We start from the raw sequence: 25,277 nt of genomic DNA, 5'->3' as shown, positions 1-25,277 counted from the left end.
GAATGGGAACCAAAGAAAGAAAGCAATGGCTAAAGAACTTTGGGTTAGACATCGTTTTCAACCTCAACCTCCATGTGACCACTGCAAGGTAAAGCCCAGATTCCACCGTTGATGTGGTCCAAACCTAAGCCCATGCTCCCTAATCCCCCCACCTATATCCAAACCCCACAACCTGTGGAAACCTCGAAGCCAGGGTCGTCTGCACACTGGGTTTGAATGCTTATATAGTAATAATGCTCATTTAAATTTAAAATTTTTAATTATCATTTTTAAAATAAAAATTATTTTTTTTTATAGAATGACAGCTCAAAAATTATTTTTATTTTATATTTTGCATCTCTTAGAAAATTACTACAAATATTTAAAAAAAATTATTGAATTGGGTCCAAAAGGGAGGAGCATCCAAGCTGATTCAAGTTGTCCTTAGATCAAATAGTTCTATTCTCTTTAGATGTACATAAACTAAGCCTAGGTTGAGTGTACCTGGAGTGGGGATGACAGAAGTCAGAACCAAAAATAAATAAATATACAAAAGCTTGACTTGGAATTCCCAGATGCTATGAAGCATAAGAGGAAAGAGAAGGGCAAGGAAAAAACAAAAGCTGCATCTCCAATAATGGCATACAAGAAAATGGATTATTTAATGATTGAAGAGAGTCACTCATCAGGCCAGAAAATCCAACTATTAATTAATTACATAGGGGCTACCAGAAGGCTCAAGCCACATAGATTTAGAAATCATTTTAATATATATATATATATTTCTTGGTTTTCTCTTTCAGCCTATACACAAGGTATCTACAAAGAAGAATATGCCTGGGAGAATGATCACCACTTCAAGTATTCTTCCAAATCCATTCAGTGCTCTTCTTTCTCATCACTTACTAGTTGATCACAATCAGAAAATGTCTTCAAATTCTAGTTGCTCCCTTATCACTTACTAGCTGCTTCTAGCTCTCTGTCATATGTACCTTAGTGAGAGGACCAGGGTGAGTCTACCCTTCAAAGTTCTTGAGAGACTCCAACCATTGCTCCATGTATTTCTTGCTACCTGTATGTTGAACAAAGAAATATAAGTACGGATGGCATTTGTCTGCAGTCTCCCACAGGAGCAGAAGCACTTGTTCTTGCCCAGAAAAACATAGCACAAAGAATGGAAGCCAAAAATAATTACCATCATTCATTTCAAAACACATTTTCTTAAAAGCACCAGTCTCTCCATTTGTTAGAAAACACTCCATTTAATATGTGTGTGTGTGTGTGTGTGTGTGTATGTATATATATTGAAAGCCAAGTAAAACCCAACATATTACTCTACTCAATGCAGAGGGTCAATTGGTTTCTTCACTATTAATGACAAAATCCCAAGTTGCAACAAGCAGATTGCAGTGTTGAAATTAGTATGGGTTGAATATATCGGCTTCATCAGTATTCCACAAGTACTCCGAAACCCTAGGTTTCAGAAGTCCGAGCTCGAATTATAAATTCAAACCCAAGATCTATCACGATCATACAATTCAAGCCTTGACCCGACTAACAAAGCACTCAAAGGTATCAATTTTGTTTCATGCAATCAACAGAGAATCCAGTAGTACTATAGATGTGACTTTCTAAGGTGGGATTCCCCTTCTTGAATCAAAATGTGAAGCTACTGCAACACCTAGATCATAAATGCATCTAAAATAGAATTGTTTTTTCTCATAATGGATTATACATGCCCATCCAGAGTAAATATCTTCAATCACACGCTGCTAAATTAATTCCGGGAAACAGTTTGTCTTCTGCAATTATTATGTAGGAGCAGTACAACGAATGGGCTCTGAAAAGCCATAAAAACACATCCAAATTGCATAATCATCAAGACGACATAGATCAATTTCTTCATTGGAGTTGTATTAACCTCAAAGCCGGACTGAAAAAAAAAGTTGGAACGTTATGCTTGTCTTGGCATATAGCTAAATGCAAAAAGCGTCAGAGCAGGGGCAATTTTCATAGAGAACAATTAGTCAATCAACTTACGAATTTCATCAGTATTAAAGAGATCGTGTGGGAACAAAACGCCTCAGAATAAAATCAGAAAATTATAAGGCCCACGTCTAACTCTTACCTGAAGAAAATTCGTCTGGCAGGTTCTTAAAGGCACTCAAAATCTCCTTATTTGAACTCTCCACCTGCTTGCCACCATATCTATAGCAAGGAACCAGAACATCAAAACCGTCATCTGACACTTCATCACTCCGAAAGCTAGGTCCATGGGGCTCCCGCCACCCCACGGAATAGTCTGAATCGTCAGATTCCGACCCGGACAAACACTCACCACCATCTGATGGCACCACTACAACATCGAATTCTCTATCAATTCTCTTCTCTTCCCTGCTCTTCCATTTTCGATGACCCTGCTCTTGAGATGGTACAATCTTAGCTTCCTTAACCTTACCCAATTTTTTAGACTCGCGTTTCTTTTGAGAAAAACCCAATTCAGAAGATGCATTTAGAGTAGTGCCCTTAGAAACAGAGCGTTCCTCCTTGCCACCCCGTAACCAGCAAGAGAAACGGGTAAAAGAGAAAACCATACTTCAATTTCAGAAGTGATTCAAAGCTAAAGAGATTACGATGTACCAAGAAGCTCTTTTGGAAGCCGAGGATTTGTAAGAGAATAAAGGGAAAGCCAGAGTTGAAGAGCGACTAATAAAGAGGCGGAAATCCGAGTGGTTCCTGCCTGTTGCAGTAACCACTAAATTAGGATATGATCCATTAATAAACAAAAAAAGCAGAGATCAATTAAGGAAGGGCCTAAGCACATTTATCCCAACAAACACAATAATATCAATGATCATTATAAGCAGATTTTTGAATAAGTAAAGGCATGGGGATACACGCAGAAAGTTCGGTAAGGTTTCCTCAAATATCGAATAATAGGGTCAGTTGAAGAGACACAAGATCAGTGCCAAAGCGTGAATGTCAGCAATACGAGTAAGTAATTCAAAATTGTCTTTTTCAGGCTCCGATATTCCCAGAAATAAACAGGAATGTTCGAAATCGGAAACCCAAAAGAATCAATCTTTATCTTTTTTCCAAAAATAAAAGCAACGAAACCCAGTTTTCAATCACAATGCCATTAGTCGTGCTCGGTCTTCTTAAAACAAATTCCAATAGAAGACTGAATCAAACCCCACACAGCAAGTAGACTTGACCCCGGTCAAAATCGAACTACCAGAAAAAACAAAAATCAAAGAATCAAAATCTTCCCTCACGTCACCGAAAATATCGGAAGTCTCTCACCGGAAAAACACACCTATAAGCTTGTTCTAAGCATCTATAATAGAGAAGAAAGGATCGGAGCAAAGTTCCTCGGCAACGACAAAAAAATGAAGACAAAGTCGAACGACTCAGTGAGTTGAGAACCCTAATAAATAACTAACCCCCCCTCGTCTTCTTCCTCCTCCGGACCCTCCCACAGTGTTTACCGAAGAAGGTTTATCCAACTGACACTCCTGGATCCTCTACTCTGGATTTGGATTTATTTATAGATCATAGAGAGATTATAGATGATGATAAACGAGCCAATTTCACTTTTTCGTGGGACCACATCTAACGGTAGAGATCGCACGGGTTTTCATCTTACGATTGGTGATGGTCTAATTTTTTATTTAATCCAAAAATATTGTACTGTCTGATTTTGTTTTTGTGAATCACAAAGATTACGATCCTGTACCAATTTGCTGACGCGATTGACTATAATCCGTTGAAAGCCTCCCTGTGAGGTTCAAATTCATTGACATATGGAAATTTCATCAGCCCATGATTTTTAGGAATTTGAAAATTTTTCTAATAATACCTTAATTGTCATATCAATCACACTTGTGATTTGATTACACAACATACTTAAATAATGGGGCTTAAGATAACAGTGCAATCAGGATGAAACTAAAATTGCATTTTAAAATCAAGGACCTATCTTCTTGGACTCAAGTAAAATATTTGGGAGGGGGGGGGATTGCTTAGCATTACTGTGAAAGCTATGTTACAATTTTTTTTAAAAAAAAAATCTAGATTTTATATATAAATTGTCGTGACATAAATAAAAAAAATCAAGAAAACGTGAAGATGTTAGATAGGGAATGTTATGAATAGTGGGGGAAGAAAGAAATATTTAATTAAAGTTTGTGGAGATGATGAATTTGGTTAGCATGAAGAAGATGAGGAAGGCACGAAACAAGGTTAAATGAAGGAGAAATTGCCAAGCTTCTTCGAAAGTGAATAAAAGTCAATCTCCGGAGTTTTTAAATAGAAAGTGTTGGGTTGGTGTTAGAGTATAGAATACTCAAAGAATATATATCAGCAAATGGGAATAATTTAATCTTCAGCCTTTTATACTTAAAGCCAAAAGGAATGGCTAAACGTAAACACATTAATAAGTGAGTATTTACCCCAAAAAAAAAAGAGAGGAGAGATTGAGAAAAAAAGTCTATCATTAAGCATTTTTATTAGTAAAAATGACATGATAAATTTTTATATATAAAAGGTAAATATTTTGTAAATTATATATATAAAGTATTACTTCTGGTCCTAAATACAAAAGCTACAAAAACTAGTTTCTAATGTGATTTACATTAAAAATTAGCTCTTATATATAAGAATGGAGATTGCATTATTTTTCTATTTTTGATCCTTTTTGCCTATAAAATTTTTAATAAAAAACCTTTTCTCAATTTTCTTAAAAAAATTATTTCTTCATATTATCAATACTTTTAGAAAATTTTTTTTGTAAGAGTTAGAATTTAGATTAGATGAGATAGAAAAAATGTTGATCCTCTTCTTAAATAATACTCCTCTGGTCCTTAATATAAGACATATTTAACTAATTTGATTAGATTAAGGAAGTTAGGTAAGTTAGTTAATTATAAGAAAAGTAACACATTTTTCCTAAAACACCACAATCATCTTTCATAATACTCCCTCTCCCTCTTCTATTTGATTATGGTTGAGAGAGTATCCATAGGGGTAATTTAGAAAAAATTGATAAATATAAGAAATAGGTCTTATATTTAGGACCAAAACCAACTCAAAAATTAGGTCCTATATTAAGGACCGGAGTACTTGGGTTTTAAACTTTATTCATTAAAAAAATTTGTATTAACAAAAATATGACTCAATAATGTTAGATATCCGACAATTGTATTGAGAGCAAATGACGATGCGGTCTAATGGGATGATTTTCTGATAAGTGGTTATGAGTTCGATATTTTTAACTAAAGAAAAAATTTCAAAAAATACCACTTTAATTTAATCTAAGAAAAATTTGCAAAAAAAAAAATCACTTAAAATTTTGCCTTCTTTCCACTGCTCATAGTCCTTGAAGCCTAGGGTTCTATACTCAACCCAGTGCTTTATAGGTTTCTTGACAAATGGTTGCAAAAAGAAGACTTGCTTTTGCTTGTGCAAGAAAGGAGGAGAGATCTATATATCATATTTTCATACTCATTTGAGTAACTCAGTTTAGTTTAAAAATTTTAATACTCGTATATGTCAAACACCGTTACCCATAAGTTACTTGGTGTTTATCTCCAAGCATTTATTACACTATCCAATCAAAATATGACAAGTATATAATTTTTCTAATTAAAACGTGACAAATGTATGGTTATTATGCATGGGAATGAGTCTTTGATTAAAACATGCACTTATTAATTATATTCATATGGAAGAACTTTACACTTGTCCTATTCTGATTAAAAAAATTAGTAATTAACATGCAACGAACTTCATGTAAAATTAGTCCTTTTCTTATGTGTAACATCATTTATTAGTAGTTGAGATTAATTATGCACATGGAGATATAACAAGAAAATATTGGATGATCAAGCAATCCACTTATGACCAGACAAACATAATTATCAAATGACATCAATAACGCGATCCTCTCCAACGTGCTGGTGTATATCTTATATTCTTATCTCATGATAATCGTTATTTCATTCATATCAATGGAAAATTGTCGACAAATACGGTAGTGATTAATTGGAACTAGTTTGGATGCTCATCACTTTGATGAATATCTTAAACTTATCAGATATGGATCATTCATGTCTCATTTAGATGGTTTGGGTTTGATTTTTTTAATTTTTATTTATTCAAAATAATTATTTTAATATGTATAGAATCTAAAATAGAGATAATATCTTAACTATCATTTTTTTTTCAAAAAATAGATTTTTCTATTTAAAAATAATTAATTAAAGATTTTAAATCTCAACCATTCAAATTAGATATAAATGATCCGAATTTGATGACTTTAAAAGCGATAAGCATCGAAACTGGTTCTATAATTAATGGCTAAAGTATACATTTAATCTTTTAATTTTATGTAAGATTTCAGTTTGGTCTTTTAACTTTAAAAATGATACTTTTAGTCATTTAAAAATGATAAATTGTCAGTTTTAAATGATGATTTTTTGTAACAATCATGGTTCTTTTAAAAATTAAACTTAAAATGTTGGCATTTAGTAGTTGAGATTAATTATGCACATGGAGATATAATAAGAAAATATTGGATGATCAAGCAATCTACTTATGACCAAACAAACATAATAATCAAATGACATCAATAACGCGATCCTCTCCAACGTACTGGTGTATATCTTATATTCTTATGATAATTGTTATTTCATTCATATCAACTAGTTTGCATTTCAGATCAAAAAAAAAAAACTAGTTTGCATGCTTATTATTTTGATGAATATCCTAAATTTATCATATCTAGATCATTCATATCTCATTTAGATAGTTCGAGTTTGATTTCTTTTTTATTTTTATTTATTCAAAATAATTATTTTAATATGTATAGAATCTAAAATAGAGATAATATCTTAACTTTTTTTTTCAAAAAATAGTTTTTTCTATTTAAAAATAATTAATTAAAGATTTTTTTTGTTTTGAGTATTCATCAAAACGATGAACATCAAAACTGGTTCTATAATTAATTGTAATTTAGAAGGGCATGTTTGGTTACTTGGATTTTTTGTTTTTTTACCAAGCGTTTGGTAACTTGAAGTTATGGACATGAATGTAATGTAATTGCAAAGCTATTACTTAATTTTGTCTGGAAAAAACACATAAAACTATTTAAAGCTAGTTTTTGCATTACACTGCCTTATAATATGATCATATAATGTATGCAGCCAAGTAGGTCCTAAGTTATTGGGAAAATTATTGTGAGGTCTTTAAAAAATCACTAAAATGGCATAATAATAAGTGAGTAGTATTGACCTTATTATTATTTTTTGTATTGGAACTTGATATTAAATTATTAACTTGTCATATGAGATTTTTTAGTAATTGCATGCATTTCTTTTAAAAAAATTTCATTGTGATTTTTCCCTAAACCATTTACTCGTCACAATGTTTCAACAATAGCAGTTATGGTCTTTTTTTTTGCTAATCACACGAACAGATAATAACTACTGACAAACTGGCACCAAGATTGGGAGATGTAAAGTTTTATATATGCGCGTAAAAGGGTAGGCATCCGGTGATCGTGATGAAAACTGAAGTTCATGGGGAAAGTTCATATACATATTCGGTGCTGTTTACTGGGTTAAAAAAATAAACTTTTTTGTCCTTAATATAAACCATCCCATTAAATTTATTGTTAGCAAAAAAAGTCTCATTAAATTTATTATATAAATGTACAATTTTACTTTTAATTTAAATTTTATAAAGTGTTATTTTTTTTTAAAAAAATTACATATAAAAATACAAGTAAAATTGAATAACAAAAGCTATTCAATTTGAAGATAGAGTTGATGATATTTAATACTCCCTTGGTCCTACTTTTATTTATAAAGTTAAAAGAGAAGTAATTTTCTAATTCTATTTATAGGACATAAAAAAAATTTTCATATAAATGTACAGTTTTATTATTGTGTTGGTTTTGTTTTTATAAGATATAATACATACTACTCCGGTAGTCAAAACAGGTCTTATATTTAGGACTGGAATAGTATTAAATAGAGACAAAGTTAAAAAGATGTTGAATTTAAAATAAAGTTAAGACGGTTTAATGCTTTTTTTGATCTAAACGAAACATATTAAAAATGACTTATAAATAAAATTATTAGAGCATGTTTGTTACTTATAATAAAAATTTTAAAAGTGGTTCACAAGTAGAATTGGATAAATACTAAAAGAGCTATGCATAATTGAATAGGAGCTAAAAAAAAGGTTTTGATTGGCTTTTATCTTTTGGTTTGCATGATTGGCGGCTCATTTTAACAAGCACAAAGGACATCATCATTCAACAGCACCCCATAATTTCAGGCCCCAAAAAAAAAAAGAGAGAGACCATAATCAACAAATAAAATCCGTTGTTTTGCTCCTTTCACTCATTCTCTTGCCACTTGTTTTCTGTCCTCAGGCTTTATTGCTGGCCATTTCTGTGCCTTTCGAAAGCTATACATAGCCGTGTAGGCATAGCTCAGTCTCTCTGGCCCTTCCACTATCCTTGCATCTTGTTCCTTGTATAGTTTTATGTTTGTACGTAAACTGGCTTTTTATGAACCCCAGCATTCAATTCGACCACCATCGCTAATTTATTGAGTTCTTGTTCGGATAAAGTGGTGTCCAATATCTTAAAATTGTTTTTTTTAGTAGTGTTTAGTATCGTAATTTTAATTATGATGTATAATTTTATGTTTTAAAAAGCCTTAAAAAGAGATATTGCTTTCACTTTTACATCTATAAGAGCTAGACAAAAATATTTAATTTGACTCTAAATGTAATATCTTGATTTATTTTGTTCTCAAATTTATAATTTTAATCCAAAGTATCTCTGTTAGTCCTACTTTTAAATATTAGTATTAATATTCTCCCAGTAATAATAAGTAAGAGAAGAAGGAAGAGAATGAAAGAATATGCTTAAAGTATTTATAAAAAAATTTATCACATTAATTAATTTAATTAATATCTTTAATTTTCTCAAATTAATTAATTAAGCTTTGCAAACAAAGCGTATATGAATTGACGCACTGGAGTGAAAGGCAATTTGGGGCGCCGGTGGTAGTGGTGGGGAAGGGTGGCTTGCGTTTTGTTCAATGATTGCGGCGGGTCGTTGAAAGAGAGAGACCAAGCGTCTTGTCTCGCAAATTCCAAAAGTGGCTGTGGCGTTATCTGTGTTGTGGTTGCTACGCCTTCCTTAGAAATGGTCATCTCAATTTCCCCACTTTACAATTGACTACCCCACCATCCATTTTGTTTTATCTCACTACAAATTGCCACGTGTGCGGTTGGAGTTACCTGCGTTTGCTGGAAGAAGCCGGACAATCATAAATTACAAAAAAGTTACCCCACTAACCATAGGAAGAATTTTGCGTCAAAAACCAAAAGACTTTTAGTATCGGACACTCCCACTAGTTCTTATTATAAAAGATCTAACAAGCCAATTCGCACCGACTGAAAAATAATATTTATATCAGTAAATGAGTTTAGTATAAAATTTTCCAAGCCTATTCTTGTAATAAATTTTGAGAAGCCAATGAAAAATTATTTACGTAAATAATAATAATTTGTAATTAGGGATAAACTAGAAAAAAAAATTCATCAATGACTCTGTTTACCTCTAATAAATAAGGACCAAAATTTTTTTCTAGACAACCCCTTAACTATCCTTTTCTTTCAGCGTCGTGTTTTTTTTCTGTCTTTATTTTCAAAAAATTTATTAAAACGAGAGAAAATTATTATTACCTGCGGTACTTAATATAAAAGTTATTTGATTAATTTGAGCAGATTAAAAAAATTAGTTAAATTAGTTATTTTTAATAAATATGTATTTTTTTTTCTAAAATATCCTTACTAATCAAATATATTGGTCAAAACTATCATTATTACAAAGATTATTTTTAAAAAAATAGATAAATATAAGAGATAAAACGAACTAGATGTTATATTTAGAATCAAAATAAAAGTCAAAACAAATATATTAGAAGGCCGAGGTAGTATAATAAACAGACTAGTCCACATTCACTTCTCCCGTTTTAATTTTAACTTCGCTCTACCAAACTTCATGTTAGGCTGTGACCAAAACATAAATTTCATTTTTGGCCATTTTTACTCAGCCAATGTGATTTTTGGCCATTTTCTCCTTGACACGGTTTTCTGAACAGTGTTCCACTTGAGGCAAGGGGGAAAAGGGAACCAAGGTCCTCTTCTGATGTATAGTTCATGCCTTTCAATAAAAAAAAAAAAGGATAATAATAAGAAGATTAAATTATACTCTCTCATTCTATTTAGAAGTTTATATTCTCTAATTCTATTTAAAAGTATCCAATTCTATTTAAAAATTAATTCAGATATTTTTTTAGTCAAAACTAATAAAAACCTAAAATAAATTCAAATTTTATGAATCAAAATATTTGTTTCGAATTTTACGAAAAAAATTAAATTTTAGAGTTAAAATCTCTGATCTCAAATTTAAGTTGTAGAAATTAGCCCAACAAATCTCAACGAATTGGGCCAACACTCAGAATTAGAGGGCCCATTTGGAGCCGCATCGGCGACTGACTGCTTCTCCACTGCCACATCCCAACAGATATTTAAAAAAACCAAAACAAAACAGAACAAAAAAACCAACGGCTAGTTCTCCTTTTAAAAAACATCATAACTACCGGATTTCGCATGGGTAAAGCGGTTGATGACGAATCCAAAGCGATCAGGGTTAAAAGAAAAGTCATCTCAGTTCCACACCATTTCAAATCTAAAGCACGTCTAAGTTTAACGGTTATCTTCTTCTCCACCACTCTCTCATTCCTCTCTTCTCCGATTTCCACCTACCTTCTTCACGGAGCAAATTGCGCCACACCTCCGCTGAGTCTTCGACATTTTCTGCGTTTTCATTCTCCAAATCAGGTGCATTTCTTGGTTTCTTAAACTAGCTTGGTTAAGAAATTCAGTTTCTAGCATGAATACTTCGCTGTTGAAGTTATGATCATTATCTTTTTCTTTGCCTGAAACCAGTATTTTTCCTTTTCACCCTTGTTATAATAATGAAAGTTTTTGTTCGGGTCGGAAAAATTAATGTCAGCTTCCTTCTGGGTCGTTATGGTAAAATTTTGAGGACATGATTTGTTAATTGAAATTATTAAGCATACTGTAGAGAAAATTGAAAATCCATTTGCTTTGAGAGGACAAATTATGAAAACAAAAAGGGATGCGCATAAAAAGAAAGAGGAAATTGAAAGCTGACAATATGTAATGGCTGAACAACTCCGAACTGGGAATGACACTATCAGTATAGAAATTTTTTTCAGAATCCAAGCGACTAGTGTCGTAAATGAAATTTACAGTTTGGAGTTCGAACTGTTATAACCGTTTTCGTTCTCTAAACTCTGGGTAGTCTCGGTAAAAAGGAGCCGCATGCCAAGGGGGATTTAGTCACATAAGATAATATTATTATATCATTATACTCCTCTGGTCCTTAATATAAGACTCCACATAATCGGCAATTAGTGGCTTCCTTACCATGTGTATGGAAGCCAACTCCAAATAGCGATGATATGGTTTTTCCAGAAAATACTTAAAAATGATGGTATCTAGTCTTGCCCTTATCCTGTCCATATATATATATACACACACACTCCTCCAGTCCCAAATGCAAGACACTACAAAATGTGTCTTACATTTAGGACCGGAAGGAGTATATTAAGGCTGTTCTGACTTCTAAGTTTTAACATGCGGAGCCCGAAAGGATACATAATGAGCTAGTCTAAGTCAAGTGAAACGGCAAGTCTGCGTTCCTGCTCCTATTATCACTTGTTCTGCAGTGGTTTCTGGTTTTGGCACGTTGAATCAGGGACATGACACTCCTTGTGTTAGTTCGTGACTTTGTATTGCTTCTAAATGATCAGGTGCTTTGAAAGTCACATATGTGAAATACAAGGCATGGACAAGGCTTATGAAGAGCTTGATGACGCTAAAGCTGAGATTGAGACACTCAAGGCAGAACTAAGAAGCAAGACAGATTCACTTGAGAACTTGAAGCGATTCCAAAATGCACAGGTCAATCAGATACGGGAAGCAAAGCTCAAAAACGAGAAACTGGAGCAGGAGCTGATTCGAAAGGAAGATGAAATCATTGTGGTAAAGCAGAACTGTGAAGATCTCCAGGGGGATTTGAATAAAAAAGAATCCATCATCAAACATCTCAGTGCTGCGAACGATAAACTTAGAGGGGATTGTGACAAAAAATTGAAAAAATGGGAAGATGAGAAGAAAGGGTTGGTATTGGCGTTAGAGGAGGCAGTTGAGAAGGCGGAGAATCAAGATCAGCAGATTCATGCGTACAAACAAGAGATTGAAAGCCTGAAAGGTTGTCTTTCAGCTTCTAAGAAGTGTTTGGAAGTAGAGAAAAAATCAGAAGCATCCGAAGAGCGTAGAAAAAGTGATGACATATTACAGAACTTGGAGGATGAAAACAGGAAGGTGGCAGAACAATTGAAATGGAAGAAGGAGCAGTTCAAACATTTAGAAGAAGCACACGAGAAGCTTCGAGAACAGTTCAGGTCAAGTAAGAAGGAGTGGGAGTTGAAAAAGTCATCGTTGCTTGATGAGATTTCTTCACTGCAGATGAAGTTAGATTCTCAGACCAGAATATCGGAGAATCTGCAAAACCAGTTGCAGATGTGTAGCCATGCCCTTGCTCATGAAGAAAGCCGGAGAAAACGCCTTGAAGTTCAACTTACTGATTATAAAGAACGTTTTGAGAATGTCAGCAGTGACTATGAGAATGCTAGGTTCGAACTGGACCAATTCAACTCTCAGCGGGACAAAGATACTGGAGATATGAGATATTCATTGAAAACAAAAGAAGCACACTGTAAAGAATTAAAATACAACATTCAGAAGCTGGAGCAAGAAAATAAAGAATTGAGGGTATCACTGAAGGAACTCCAGGAAGCTCATATTCAAGAAGCAGGAGCTTCACATTCTCAGTCTAAGTTGCGATCTAAGCTCAGAAGTTTGGAGAACATTCATAGAGAGTGCGCCTTAACTCTACAAGCTAAAGAAGTTGAATGGAAGTTGCAGCTAGAAAAATTGACAGGAGAGCTGAATGGGTATCGGTCTGAATTGGAAGATAAGAAAGAAGCAGCGGAAGAGCTCAAGATGGAGTTGGAAAATAAGACAGCAGCAATGGAAGAGCTCAAAATGGAATTGAAAAATTCTGATTCTTTAACTTTGGAGCTAGATTTGCTGAAGGAGGAGATGTCTTTGTCACTGCTCGTTCTTAAGCAGGGAATTTCTGAGGCTAAGAAGAAGCTGGTCAATGATAAGGAGGAGATGGACCTGATAAACAAGGACAGAGAAGACAAATGTTTTGAACTGATGAAACAGTTGGAGATGAAAAATGCTGCTTTGATTGAAGCCCAGAAATACAAGAAGAAAGAGCTGGACTTAATTAACAAAGAAAGAGAAGAGAAGTGTTCTAAACTGATGAATTTGTTGGAGATGAAGGATGCTGCTTTGATCAGGGCCCAGAAAGAGATCGATGAAGAACGTGAGAAGGTAGCACGCGTCATGGAGGAGGTTGATTCCTTGAATGTCACCAAGGAACAGCTCCATTCACTGCAAAATGAACTCGATAGGTACAAGGAAATGCTAGAGGAGTCCACAAAGTGTCAACTTCTCCTCAAAGAGAAGACCTTGCAGATGGAAAGTGAATCAAGAGAAAAGCTTCAAGGAGTTTCTGATGCTTTGGACAGAGCAAATACTGAGTTGGACGAGAAAACGTATGAAGTAAATGAAATGGAATATGAATTGCAAATGTGGACGTCAATTGTTGAACAGTTGAAGAATGATCTTGAAGAAAATCATTTGATACGTAAAGAACTAGAAAACTCACTTCTAGCACAAGTAGATTTTGGTGAAACCCTCAAACAAGAGAAAGATAACTTGATTTATAAGTTGCAAGAGAATGAGACAAAACTAGCTGATCTTCGGCAACAGGTTATCTTACTGGAAGAAGAGCTAAAAAGAAGGCAGTCACAAACTTCTTCTCCAGCAAGGGGGCAAACTGCGGAGTCTTCTGAGACGGATAAGTTGAGACATCTCCAATTCATAGAAGAGAAAGACACAATTTTGGAGGAGCTCCAGAAAAGGTTTCGTTGTCTGGAACAGGAATCATGCAGAGGAGAGTTGGAGCGTCGGAAAAAGTTAGATTTAGAGAAACTCATGCATCAGGCGGCTTCAATGGGACATCAATTCTCTACCTCCTGGGTCTCCTTCTCTTCACAGCTTGCTGAGAAGCAGGCTGAGATTAATTTGGTCCAGGACGCTTGTGATAAGATTACAACAGCTGAGATTATAGCTATTCTTGAAAATGAAGAGAGGAAGTTGATGATAGCAGAACTTGAAGACGATATCAGTAATCTTGAGCAGAAACTGAAATTGCAGGAGGAAAGATGGAGCCGGACTGAACAACTTGCGTCGGAAATGGAAGCAGAAATGGAAATAAAACAGTTAACATTGAAGGGGCTGACTGATAAAATAGAGACTAGGCTCAAAAGCTCAGATGCCTCATATCATAAACTCAAGATGGAGAATAGAAATTTGCTTGAAAACGTCACTAGATTGTTGTCAGAAAGGGAAAATTTGTTAGGCTTCATCACGAGACTGGATGAAAAAATATGTGAATTTTCAGCCGCAGACAGTCAACTTATGGATAAGTTGGGAAGCATTGCTCAAGGGATGAATTTTTCAAAGGAGGATGAATTTCTCACAGAAGAGAATATTAATATGCGTTCTCCTGTGGCGACGAAGAAATTGGAGGTCGTTTCTAATATAAGGTCACCATTTAAGGAGCTCAACAATTAGTAGGACTTGGGGAAAAGTTACCAGATAGACGTTGTGTCTGTTTGCGGCTTCTGCCGAAAATATATGTCATGGTTTTTAAGCATGACGATGTATATGCTCTATTCAATTGATGTGTATTTTCTTGTGTATGAAACTTCTAAATTTTCAACGACTGTTCCTCAAGTTATTCCCAGTTCCTTTAATAAAGTAGCCAATATTTTTTCTGCTCATCAGCTTTTTTCCTGAGGCTGGACATGAATAATTCTCAGACGAACTCCAATGACCTCTCTCAGTAACAACTCCATTTACACGGAGTTAAAAAAGCTACATATTTTACCTAAGTATTTGCAGAGAAAATTGTTACCAGCATTGTTAGTCATCTTCCAGTAATAAATGCAATGTTGTCATATTTGTATGTTGGAAAGGGATTACAAATGAATCACGTTAAATTATTACAAGTTCACCAAAGCCAATATCGCTCCAACCAGAATCCCTCCGCTGATAAACCTAATTTTATATTTAGAACAATACAGGCTCGATGCCTTGATGCAACTTTAATTTGATTAGCTACCGCTTGATGAGCCTGAGCTTTGAGAAAACTGTGACAATCCGTTCCTCAAGGCTGCAAGGTTTACTCCGTTGCCAACCAGAATACTCGTCACGCCCATTTTAGAAACCTGCAAATACATCAGACGGATCAGAAGAGATTCATAAACATTACTGTAGAATCAAGTCTTTCTATTAAAAAACGAAAAAAAAACTTTCATTTTCTTGAACTCCAAGCGAATACACAGATGTCCCAATGATTTGACAATTGAAAACAGAACAATGATTCACTGCCTCACAAGCAAATTCAAAAGAAAACATAATGATAGGTTAGGAACAGTATTTACTGCTCCAATGTTCCGATCCTCATCATCAAAGAATAGCATTGAACTGTAAGGAACGCCGGTTTTTCTATGAATTCTCTGAAAGTGATCTGTTTTATGAGTCCAGCTGGAGAAAATTTCCTGCAAGAATACATCCATATGTATAAATGACAAATAAGACGTACGGTGAGAATAATGTTGCCAAGGAGATGGAGACAATGCAAAGCAACTATGTCATTTGCTCACCTGCGCCACAAACATAGACTGGATAGCCAGCTTGTCAAGAAATGTTTTAGCTATATGTGAAGTTGGAGATCTAGAAGCAACTGCCATATCTATTCCCTTCTCTTTAAGTGCGCATAATATTCCCCTTGCTTGTGGATAAAGGCAAGGGATGTCATCTTCATAGTAGCACTCGCTGACAAAACAATAAGAAACTTAATACCGTGAACAGCTGAAACCACATTAAATCAAAATCGTATATGATCTTTAAAAAAAAACTGACTGTGTTTCACCTTCACTAGATTCTATATGCACTTGTTTAATACTATTACACCTTTGAGATAGGGGCTGCAAAAGTTTGATGACCAAGAATGAGCCAGTCAACATATTCAACACAGGACATGAGAACTAAGAACAACTCATAAGACATAATAAATAAAGGAAAATCCTGAAGTCCATGAACATCATAGTGAATAGTTGGTATTCTACCATTCTTTTCCATAATTATAATATTCTCAGAGAGCAGAAGCTGAGCAGATCCGAGTCAGTTCTACAGGAAGTGAAAAAAAGAATTGGACCTTTTCCTGTGAACCATATAATGATTTAATTTCGACAACAGACCGCTCTCAATTAATACCATAAATATCTTTCCAATTTCATTTTAAGAGGATCCAAATCCGTAGGGTATAACGGGATTCACAGGACAAGATTGGCTTGAACTACGAAACTATTCCATAGCAAAATGTCCACTACTGAATTTACTTCTTTTTCAAGAATAACCAAGAGTAAACTTCTGTTGTTTAATACAAAATTGCTTACATGCCCGTGCGGTGAATTAACCTATACAGGCGGGGGTTGGGGGGGGGGGTGTTCAGAAATTTGTCGAATGATAACAGTAAATCAATTGAAAGGGGCATATGCGAGAAAATACCAATAGAAAGGCCAAAGTGTGTAATCGAGATCGAAGACGACAAGACGGGGAAGATTCTGGAAAAGTCCAATTATCTGCAGCGCCTCCTTCTTCACAGTCTCGTCGTCTCCCATCTCGTCCTCGGCGAGCTTCTTTGAGGCCTTGGCTCAGGCCTTCGTTCCCCACGTAACTCGCCTAGCCAAGCCGCTGCTTTTGAACCAGAGTCAACAATATGAAAGGCACTCGATAGTCAATACTTAATATGGCATCGAAATAATGGAGAAAAGAAGAGGAAGAGAATATATTTTTTAGGCTTACGCGGAAAGGCACTTAAACTTAAGACACTTGGCATCCAAATAGTGAAATATACATATTCTATTCTACTGGGGATAATTAGAAAAGTATGAATACATTTTTTTGTCCGCAATAATACATTTGTATTCCTTTTTACGAACTCAAAAATAATTTGACCAAAAACTTTAAAAATAATAATAATACATAGGGAGGGTTCCAAAAAAATGTTTAAAATTATTTATAAATTTAATATTATAAAAATCTATTAAAATATTTTTAACAAGCTTAATTTGAAATTTATTAATTTTAATCCTTTTTTTCTTGAAATTCTTCCTATTAAATAATAAACATGTATATGGTTGGAATAATACATTAAAAAACACGAATTCGGTTAAACTACGGCAAAATTAACAAATAAAATGAACTAATTCAAAATAAAAATATTAAAAATGAAAAACTAAGAGGCTAACTAGCGATCGAACTAAAGATTTTATTAGTTTTGTTACTCATAAAAGAAAGCAATGCGAAAAATAATTTTCATAATTCTGGGTTATATTTATTCATGCCTCTGGGTCAGGACAGACAAAAGTGTAGAGGCCTGTTTGAAACGACACAGCACGGACCACGGTACACGTGGAATCCTTCCTAATGGCGACCGGGAGAGAATTCCTCGCGCGCATGCCCTGAGCATGACATTACGTTAGGGAGCAGAAGAACTTCGTCGATGTGCCGCGGCATCTCGAAGGGGATGGCAACACAAAAGCATACTGGAATTGTGAATTTTGATTGCTTCGAAGTTCGAAGCTCTGTATCTGGTGATTCATAACACTTCTATTTTCATATTTTAAATTCAGTACTGGTGGCATACCTGCAATTTTTTTTTCAACCATACCTGCAATTCTTTTTGTTCTATGTCTATCTCCATTTCTTTTTCTAAGATTCCTGTATTGTGATCTTCCATCTCATCTCCAGGTCAAACCTTTCCCCGCAAATTCAACAGTTTTTATTTTAAATAAATATGTATTGCTTCCCTGTTTTTCCTTAAAATAATGATGTTTATACAGTAATTAGGGTTTGCTTTTGATCAACAAGCTTCGCTATTTCTAACAGTGCTAATATCGAATTAGTTGTTGAGCTTTTCTGATTTCATATATCTGAGGTTTACAGTCCTTGCGGTTTCCTTTTAGGCGAAATTGTTCTTTTGGGGGGTTGATTAATAGATATATTTGTTTTGCGGAATTAAGAAAATGTCTACGTTTGTTATCCTTAACTTCAACGAGCAGATGGTCACAAAAAATTAGTTTTACTGCAGGTTACGAAGTTGGAAGATCATCAGATCAACTCTTTCATCTGTATTGAATTGGGTCAAAGTCCAGACAACCTCTTGTTTTTGGTTCATCGGCTGCTATCAAGACCTTACTGGCTATTCATTTTCATTCCATGATGGCTCTTCCCGGCACTCTGCAATTGTCCTGTGGATTGGGACCTCGTAGGAAGTGGAACCGGAATTACAATAAACAAGCTTTGGTACCATAAACTATCCTTTTTTGTGGTTTCTGTTCATGGTTCGTTATATATGCATTTTGTCTCGTGTTGATATCACTTGCTTCCTGGTTTACAGAGGGTGCTGGGAAGAAGCAAGTCATTTCTGTCTAGTCCCTATCCTTCATTTTTCCCCCTGTTTATTCTATTTAAAATGTTGTCATGCTCTCTTATTGCTTATTATTACTAAAGTTTAAATTGGCGTGCAAGAAAATGTAGCATTCTTGTAGTTCATTATAACTAAATGTCACCCTGTTCATTTTCTCTGGATACTCTCATTTAATAGAATGCCTTGTTTTTCATTTCATTTAAGAGTTTCTGGAAATCTTTTTCTATTCATAAGCATCTGGCATATGATAAGATCTTTTGTAGATTTTACTGTGCCCTGGACAAATTATTCAGTAAAGAGAAATTCCCGTTTCAGAAAGCCTGGATTTACTGATAGTTGAATCTTCAGATAATAATGCAATGGATATCTGTAAACTTCTATATTGAAGATCAGGGATTCAGGGCTTTTTTCTTTTTTTCTTTTGGGGTGTATATGTAGTTTTAGATTGCTTTAAGCATATAGCTATTTTCAAGGTTAAAACCCTTCAAGAAATCGTTTGCTTATGTGCTTCTGATTAGTGTTTGAAATATATTAGAAAGCTCATTGATACCGTGTCATACTGCAGCTCCTGAAACAAGATTGCAGGAGACTTCAACTCTCTCACCATGTAAACAGGCCAATGCCCTCCTTATCATGCAAATCCCAGTCTTTCAAGTGTCATTCTTTTCTAGTACCTGGCCAACCAAGTGAACTACCTGTTGTTAAGGTGGTCGCCGCAGCAATGACAAGGTAGATTTTGTGTTTTCTGGTCAGCATTAGTCTGTCTACAGATTTAAGCGATCCGTCTTCCTTGTTGCTGTGTATAATTTATTATAGTCCCCTGTTTTGCATCTGGAGCTTGGCTTTGGTGTTCAATTGCATTTTTTGCTGACATAATCTAGTTAAAGTAAGTCATTTTCCTAGGTCTTTCTTTCATTTGTTGTAATAGTCCTTCTATAATGTTTTATGCAGGTCCTGTAATGTTTTACAAGGTAATCCTGTCATGGCAAAGTTAATTCCAGCAGTTGGTGTAATCACATTTGCCATATGGGGTGTCAGCCCATTACTATTTCTAACAAGAAAACTGTTTCTTCGGGTATGGTGCATTTATGCACTTTTCATTTTCACATTTATTGCTTCCATTTATATTTGACTGCCTTTCTGTCTGTTAATATGAGTTTATTATTGTGAATTTTTCTCCAGAGGGATAGCAATTGGAAGAAAAGCAGCACAAATTATATAGTAACTTCTTATATTCGGCCAATAATGTTATGGATTGGAGCTATACTTATGTGCAGGTTTCATTGTCATGACTTAATAACTCTACCCTATGTTTGCATTATATTTACTTCCGATGCAACTATTCTTAATATGCGTAATACGCGAATTGCAGAGCTTTGGAGTCAGTAGCTCTACCTACAGAAACTAGCCAGATCGTTAAGGAAAGGATTTTGAATTTTGTAAGATCATTGTCAACTGTACTTTCATTCGCGTATTGTTTATCAAGGTTTGTTATTTCCTGGTCTTTCTTATTATCTTCTGAAACTATTTAACAGTTTTGATCACTCAAGTTAGTACTGCAACCAATCCCTTCCAGGAGTAGAATCTTGCTTACTGTAATGGAAAATTATGTTACCTCATATATTTTTTTCTCATGCTGCTTTGTCATTGCTTTATCAGACCGTTTAACTTTAGTCCCTTAGAGAAGGGTTCAAGTGCAAATTTGTCTTGGAAGTTTTCTCTCACGAGTATTGGGTACCTAGAATGTTCTCCGGTGCAAATTTTCCTTGGAATTTTAAAATCATACCAATATTGCCTATTGCGATTAAAAATGTTAATGGAGGGGACAACATTGCTATGATTTTAAACTTCCGAGGTAAATTTGCATGCAAAAAAACTTTCAAATGCCCAACACTCTTTAATGAAAACTTTTGGGGCAAATTTGCGCCTTAACCTTTTAAATAAACATGTTTATGAAGCCAGCTTGAGCTCATCAATCTGGTATTTGTTTCTGATGTTATAGTGCTTGTAGCTTGCTATGGGTTGCTTCAATTTATCTAAAGTTCTAAACATGCAATATTCTTATGCAGTGTGATTCAACAAGCACAGAGATTCTTTGTTCAGAATGCTGATGCCAATGAGGCAAGAAATGTATGTATATTTGCTCAAGAAAAACACAAATAGCTTTGTAGTAAAATTATTGTTAATATAACAGCGACTCAGTTCTACTACCTGTGTTAAATTCAATCACTATTATAACTGTCTGTTGAAGCATGATTTCCAAATTAATCTATTGATGTCATATTTTGGGTTTTGGATTGCAGTTGATTTTTCTGAAACAGATGAAGATTGGCAATCCTTTGGATTTGTTATTGTAAAATAAAACCGAGTAAAACTGGGATGCTAAAATTTATGTGTGGCTTTATATATCATAGATTCATATGCCTATCATTTGTGGAGACTAGTGGCCCGTGCACCTCAGTTTTTCAAACATAATGTTTGCCAAATGCTGGACCTCATTTTGTTTTCCCTCAAAGAATTACTAGCTCTGGTTTAACGTCAAGGATATAATGAGATGTCTTCATTTGTCAGATGGGATTCCAATTTGCTGGCAAAGCCGTGTACTCTGCCGTATGGATTGCCGCCTTTTCATTGTTCATGGAATTGCTGGGTTTCTCTACCCAGAGATGGCTTACTGCTGGAGGTCTGGGGACAGTTTTGCTTACTCTTGCTGGTCGTGAGGTGTGGGATTTATTTGTTGCTTTTAATTCTCCCACTTTTTGGTGATAGCAACAATATTGTGGCACATATTGATATTAAGTGTTCTGTGTTCAGATTTTTACAAACTTCCTTTCCAGCTTGATGATTCACGCTACTAGACCTTTTGTGGTGAATGAATGGATCCAAACAAAGATTGAAGGATACGAAGTCTCTGGTACTGTAGAGGTCTGTGTTAATGGGTTCAGTTGCAACCTTTTACATATAGGAATTATGAACAAAATATCTTGACAAAAGGTCAAATATATTGTCTTGATCAAGGAAAAATGTTGCACTAGCGTATATATGGCCAAGAGAAGCTGTATCAGAAAGCCATCTAAGTCAAATAAATGAAAAACTAATCCCTAAAAGGTAGGAATTACAACTACTGCCTCAAGTCAAATATTACAACTACAACTATCCCTAAAGGTAGGGATTATAATAACTGCAGTGGTTACAACTCTTCTGCACAAAGGAATTTACTGTATACATGCCATTTAATTCCTATGTAATAAAACGAGACAAGTTTAAAACATATTCTGGTGCTTCTGGATTCCTTCTTTTAAGACTCCTTTTTGGGCACTGATATTTTAATGCTGCACAGCATGTTGGTTGGTGGTCACCAACAATCATAAGAGGTGAAAATCGTGAGGCTGTTCATGTTCCAAACCACAAATTTACAATGAGTGTTGTGAGAAACCTTAGTCAGAAGACGCATTGGAGGATCAAAACCCACTTATGCATCAGTCATTTGGATGTCAGCAAGATTAACGTGAGCTGCACTTTCTTGAAATCAGTAGGCCTTTCATCTCCATGAAGTTTATTATGTTTGTCCTTCTGAAACAGAGTGTTTATTGCCTCTACAGAACATTGTTGCTGACATGCGGAAAGTTTTGGCCAAAAATCCTCAAGTAGAGCAGCAGCGGCTGCACAGGAGAGTGTTTCTAGAAGATATAAATCCTGAAAATCAAGCTCTTACGGTTAGTATGGAGTTCTCACTATGTCTTAAAAGTGATTCTATGTGCTTTGGCTGACAATGATCTCGGAAACATCAGATTATTCTGTGTGTGTGTGTGTTGGTCATCACTGCACATGATGGCCACTTGAACAATAAAGTACTGCGGTCATTTGTTTGTTCTGAAACTTGAAAGTGCTACTTTGAGCTGTGCTTTGACCATAGTACTTCTGGATCTCGTTTGTGATTAACACCTTTAAGAATCAAAAATCAACAAAAGAACATGGACAAATATCAATAAAAGTCATTCGAAGGACGTGCAGCACACATCTGAATGTTATATCCTCATAGAGGATGAGTGACTGTGTTTACGCCCAGTTCAATATATCTGTACTTGTCAATGTTTATAATTGAAATTATATTCCCTCCTCCTCTTCATGTTGTTGCAATTTAGATATACATATTCAATATTTTACTTGTCTGTATGTACTTTATTTTCTCATCTTTTGCTATGCATTTCACAGATTCTGGTGTCTTGTTTTGTCAAGACCTCACGTCATGAAGAGTATTTTCGTGTTAAGGTAAGGATACTTTTTTCTGTGTTAAGAGTGTGACTTGTTATCTTTCAGTCTGCCAATATAGCATGTGATTATGTCCTAATGAAGACATAAATTTTATAAATCTTACCTGACCTGAGCTCACGAGGTTTTTGAGGGCTTGTGTCTGCTTATCAGTTATCAGTAGATCATTAAGTCAAAAGACGATGATGCATTTGAGTGTAACAAAATTTAAATGAGGGTTTATCTATAATGACTACGTACGTAGCTGAGGTTTTGCTAATATTTTGGCAGTTTTTCCCCCCCGGGCCCGCCCGGGGGGGGGGGGGAGCCAGCTTCTTATGAGTATACTGTTTCTTCGTTCATAGAAATATCATCCAACTCCAGTTAATATTGATATACTTTTTCTTTCAAAACAGGAAGTTATACTATTAGATCTTCTTAGAGTCATTGGTCATCATGGGGCTCGACTTGCAACACCAGTTCGTACTCTGCAAAAGAGATATAGTGATGATGACTTAGATAACATACCTTACGCAGATTCTTTTGTTGGTGGTGCTAGCACAGGACGTAACCGTCCATTATTATTGATTGAGCCACCTTACAAAATCAACTCTGATGATAAAACCAGAAGCCATAGAACACAAACCAAACATTCTGCAAGGACTGATGCCAAGGCTGGATCAACAGTGGTTGCAGACTCTAATGTTAGAGAAACTCCTTCAAACTCCAAGTCAGGTGCCAAAGCTGTGATGCCTAACTCTGATGTGAATGAAAAATCTGAAAATGCCACGTCATCTATAGTTCATCCCACCATACGTGAAGATGATCCACCGAAATCAGATTCAAATACTGAGGGAAATATTGGGTTGCCAGATATCTCTGCTTCCAATTCTAAAGCAAATTTAACCGACTCTGACAATACAATGTCGTGTTCAGCTTCAAATAATGGGCGTCCTTTGGATAAACCATCAAAACAACAAGGCGAAAGGAAACCAGCTGAACAGCCTCCTACATCCAGGCCTGATGTTGAAGAGAATATAGTCCTTGGTGTTGCATTGGAGGGATCAAAGAGAACCCTTCCTATTGAGGAGGGGATGGAGACTTCCAAGAAAGAGGCAAAGGAGATGACTGGATGGCAGGGTGGAAAGAAACCTTCAACGGCTGAATACGGGAAAGATAAATAGATTGTAAGTGCTCCATGTTTTATAGTTGATTGTTTTGGAGCTTTTAGCTCGCTTCTGTACAATGGTTATTTTCATCCAGAAACCGACCCAGATATGTTGTACATATTCTCTCAAGCCAAGGTATCATGATATAAGGAACTTTATTTTTGTGAAGCTATAAATACAAAATTTTCCATATAATTAACCCCACCTAATGAAATAAGATTTATTGTTGCTGTTATGTTGTACAACCCCCCCCCCCCAAAAAAAAACCCAAAAAAAGGGAAGAAGAGCTGGGGGGGATAGAGAACATAGTTTGAAATACTGGTATATTTTGTCTCGGTTTGCTGATCGAAAGTTAGTCTAATCCGGTGATCGGATCAGATATGCATTCTGTGGCAGGCCTAGACATAATAATTTGTGGGGGCAAAATATATATCCAATGTAAATATATCAAATTTTTGAAAATACAATTATAAATACTTTATAGTTGCGTGAATAAGTTTATGTCAATATAAGAAATATTTAACTACTTTTTTTAAATCCATTTTGTCATGTGTTCTGGTTTTTTTTTTTTTTTTCATATCATCATTTATCTTTAAACTTACATAGAAGAAATAGGATACATTTTCATATACGACTGAAAAACTTGATATAATATTTATAAGAAGCTAGATGTAAGTATTATTTTCGGTTCTAATTATAAGATTTTATTTGTAATCTATAAATAAAGTTTTATAAATAAGACCGGAGGTAGTATTATCTAAATTACTCTTTAAGCACGCTCTTGAAGCTATCATGCCTGATGCGTTGAAAGACTAGACTGTGAAAAGTGGTTTTTTGGGCCCCTGCCCCCGTGGGCGGAATGGATGGAAGAGCTGACACAAACCACCTCAGAAGACCACGAAGGGTCCAAATATCCCTCTTAAGATGCAAGAAGTGGGAAAGAATCTCCAAAACAATAACTAGTATCGTGTCTCATAAACCAATGAGAGTTACTCCAAGTGGTAAACAACTTGGTATTGTTTAAGTGAAGTTTCAAGTTCGAGTCTCAGTGTATGCAGAAATTTCCGTTG

At 35.0% G+C, this 25,277-nt stretch overlaps 4 protein-coding genes across 4 annotated transcripts; 2 read left to right on the top strand and 2 right to left on the bottom strand.

Annotated features, from left to right (window-relative positions):
• Positions 1 to 583: 583 nt before the first annotated feature.
• On the bottom strand, positions 584 to 3,480 carry LOC114757974 (uncharacterized). Its single transcript, XM_028946955.1, has 2 exons — positions 2,108 to 3,480; positions 584 to 1,051 (listed from the first exon to the last, which is right to left on the bottom strand). Exons 1-2 carry the CDS (start codon positions 2,571 to 2,573, stop codon positions 996 to 998), a joined length of 522 nt encoding a protein of 173 aa, XP_028802788.1. The 5' UTR covers positions 2,574 to 3,480; the 3' UTR covers positions 584 to 995.
• Positions 3,481 to 10,781: 7,301 nt separating this feature from the next.
• LOC114757984 (uncharacterized protein At4g38062) lies at positions 10,782 to 15,038 on the top strand. The gene is made up of 2 exons (XM_028946968.1): positions 10,782 to 10,902; positions 11,901 to 15,038. The coding sequence occupies exon 2, from the start codon at positions 11,935 to 11,937 to the stop codon at positions 14,860 to 14,862; it is 2,928 nt and encodes a 975-aa protein (XP_028802801.1). The 5' UTR covers positions 10,782 to 10,902; positions 11,901 to 11,934; the 3' UTR covers positions 14,863 to 15,038.
• Positions 15,039 to 15,150: 112 nt separating this feature from the next.
• Positions 15,151 to 17,064, bottom strand: LOC114757985 (magnesium-dependent phosphatase 1). Its single transcript, XM_028946969.1, has 4 exons — positions 16,864 to 17,064; positions 15,957 to 16,128; positions 15,735 to 15,851; positions 15,151 to 15,518 (listed from the first exon to the last, which is right to left on the bottom strand). The coding sequence occupies exons 1-4, from the start codon at positions 16,974 to 16,976 to the stop codon at positions 15,405 to 15,407; spliced, it is 516 nt and encodes a 171-aa protein (XP_028802802.1). The 5' UTR covers positions 16,977 to 17,064; the 3' UTR covers positions 15,151 to 15,404.
• A 731-nt stretch (positions 17,065 to 17,795) lies between these two features.
• On the top strand, positions 17,796 to 24,437 carry LOC114757983 (mechanosensitive ion channel protein 2, chloroplastic). The gene is made up of 13 exons (XM_028946967.1): positions 17,796 to 17,951; positions 18,449 to 18,663; positions 19,353 to 19,516; positions 19,739 to 19,862; positions 19,970 to 20,064; positions 20,160 to 20,273; positions 20,857 to 20,917; positions 21,359 to 21,508; positions 21,602 to 21,712; positions 22,128 to 22,295; positions 22,390 to 22,503; positions 23,003 to 23,059; positions 23,455 to 24,437. The coding sequence occupies exons 2-13, from the start codon at positions 18,577 to 18,579 to the stop codon at positions 24,220 to 24,222; spliced, it is 2,013 nt and encodes a 670-aa protein (XP_028802800.1). The 5' UTR covers positions 17,796 to 17,951; positions 18,449 to 18,576; the 3' UTR covers positions 24,223 to 24,437.
• The last annotated feature ends 840 nt before the right edge of the window (positions 24,438 to 25,277 follow it).

Source organism: Neltuma alba, unplaced genomic scaffold (genome assembly GCF_004799145.2).
Source record: "Neltuma alba isolate B1F8T4 unplaced genomic scaffold, ASM479914v2 tig00010659_pilon, whole genome shotgun sequence".
In the NCBI taxonomy this organism is placed as follows: domain Eukaryota; kingdom Viridiplantae; phylum Streptophyta; class Magnoliopsida; order Fabales; family Fabaceae; genus Neltuma; species Neltuma alba.
Note: the sequence above shows the minus strand (reverse complement) of the source record. Positions and strands in the feature narration are given on the sequence as shown.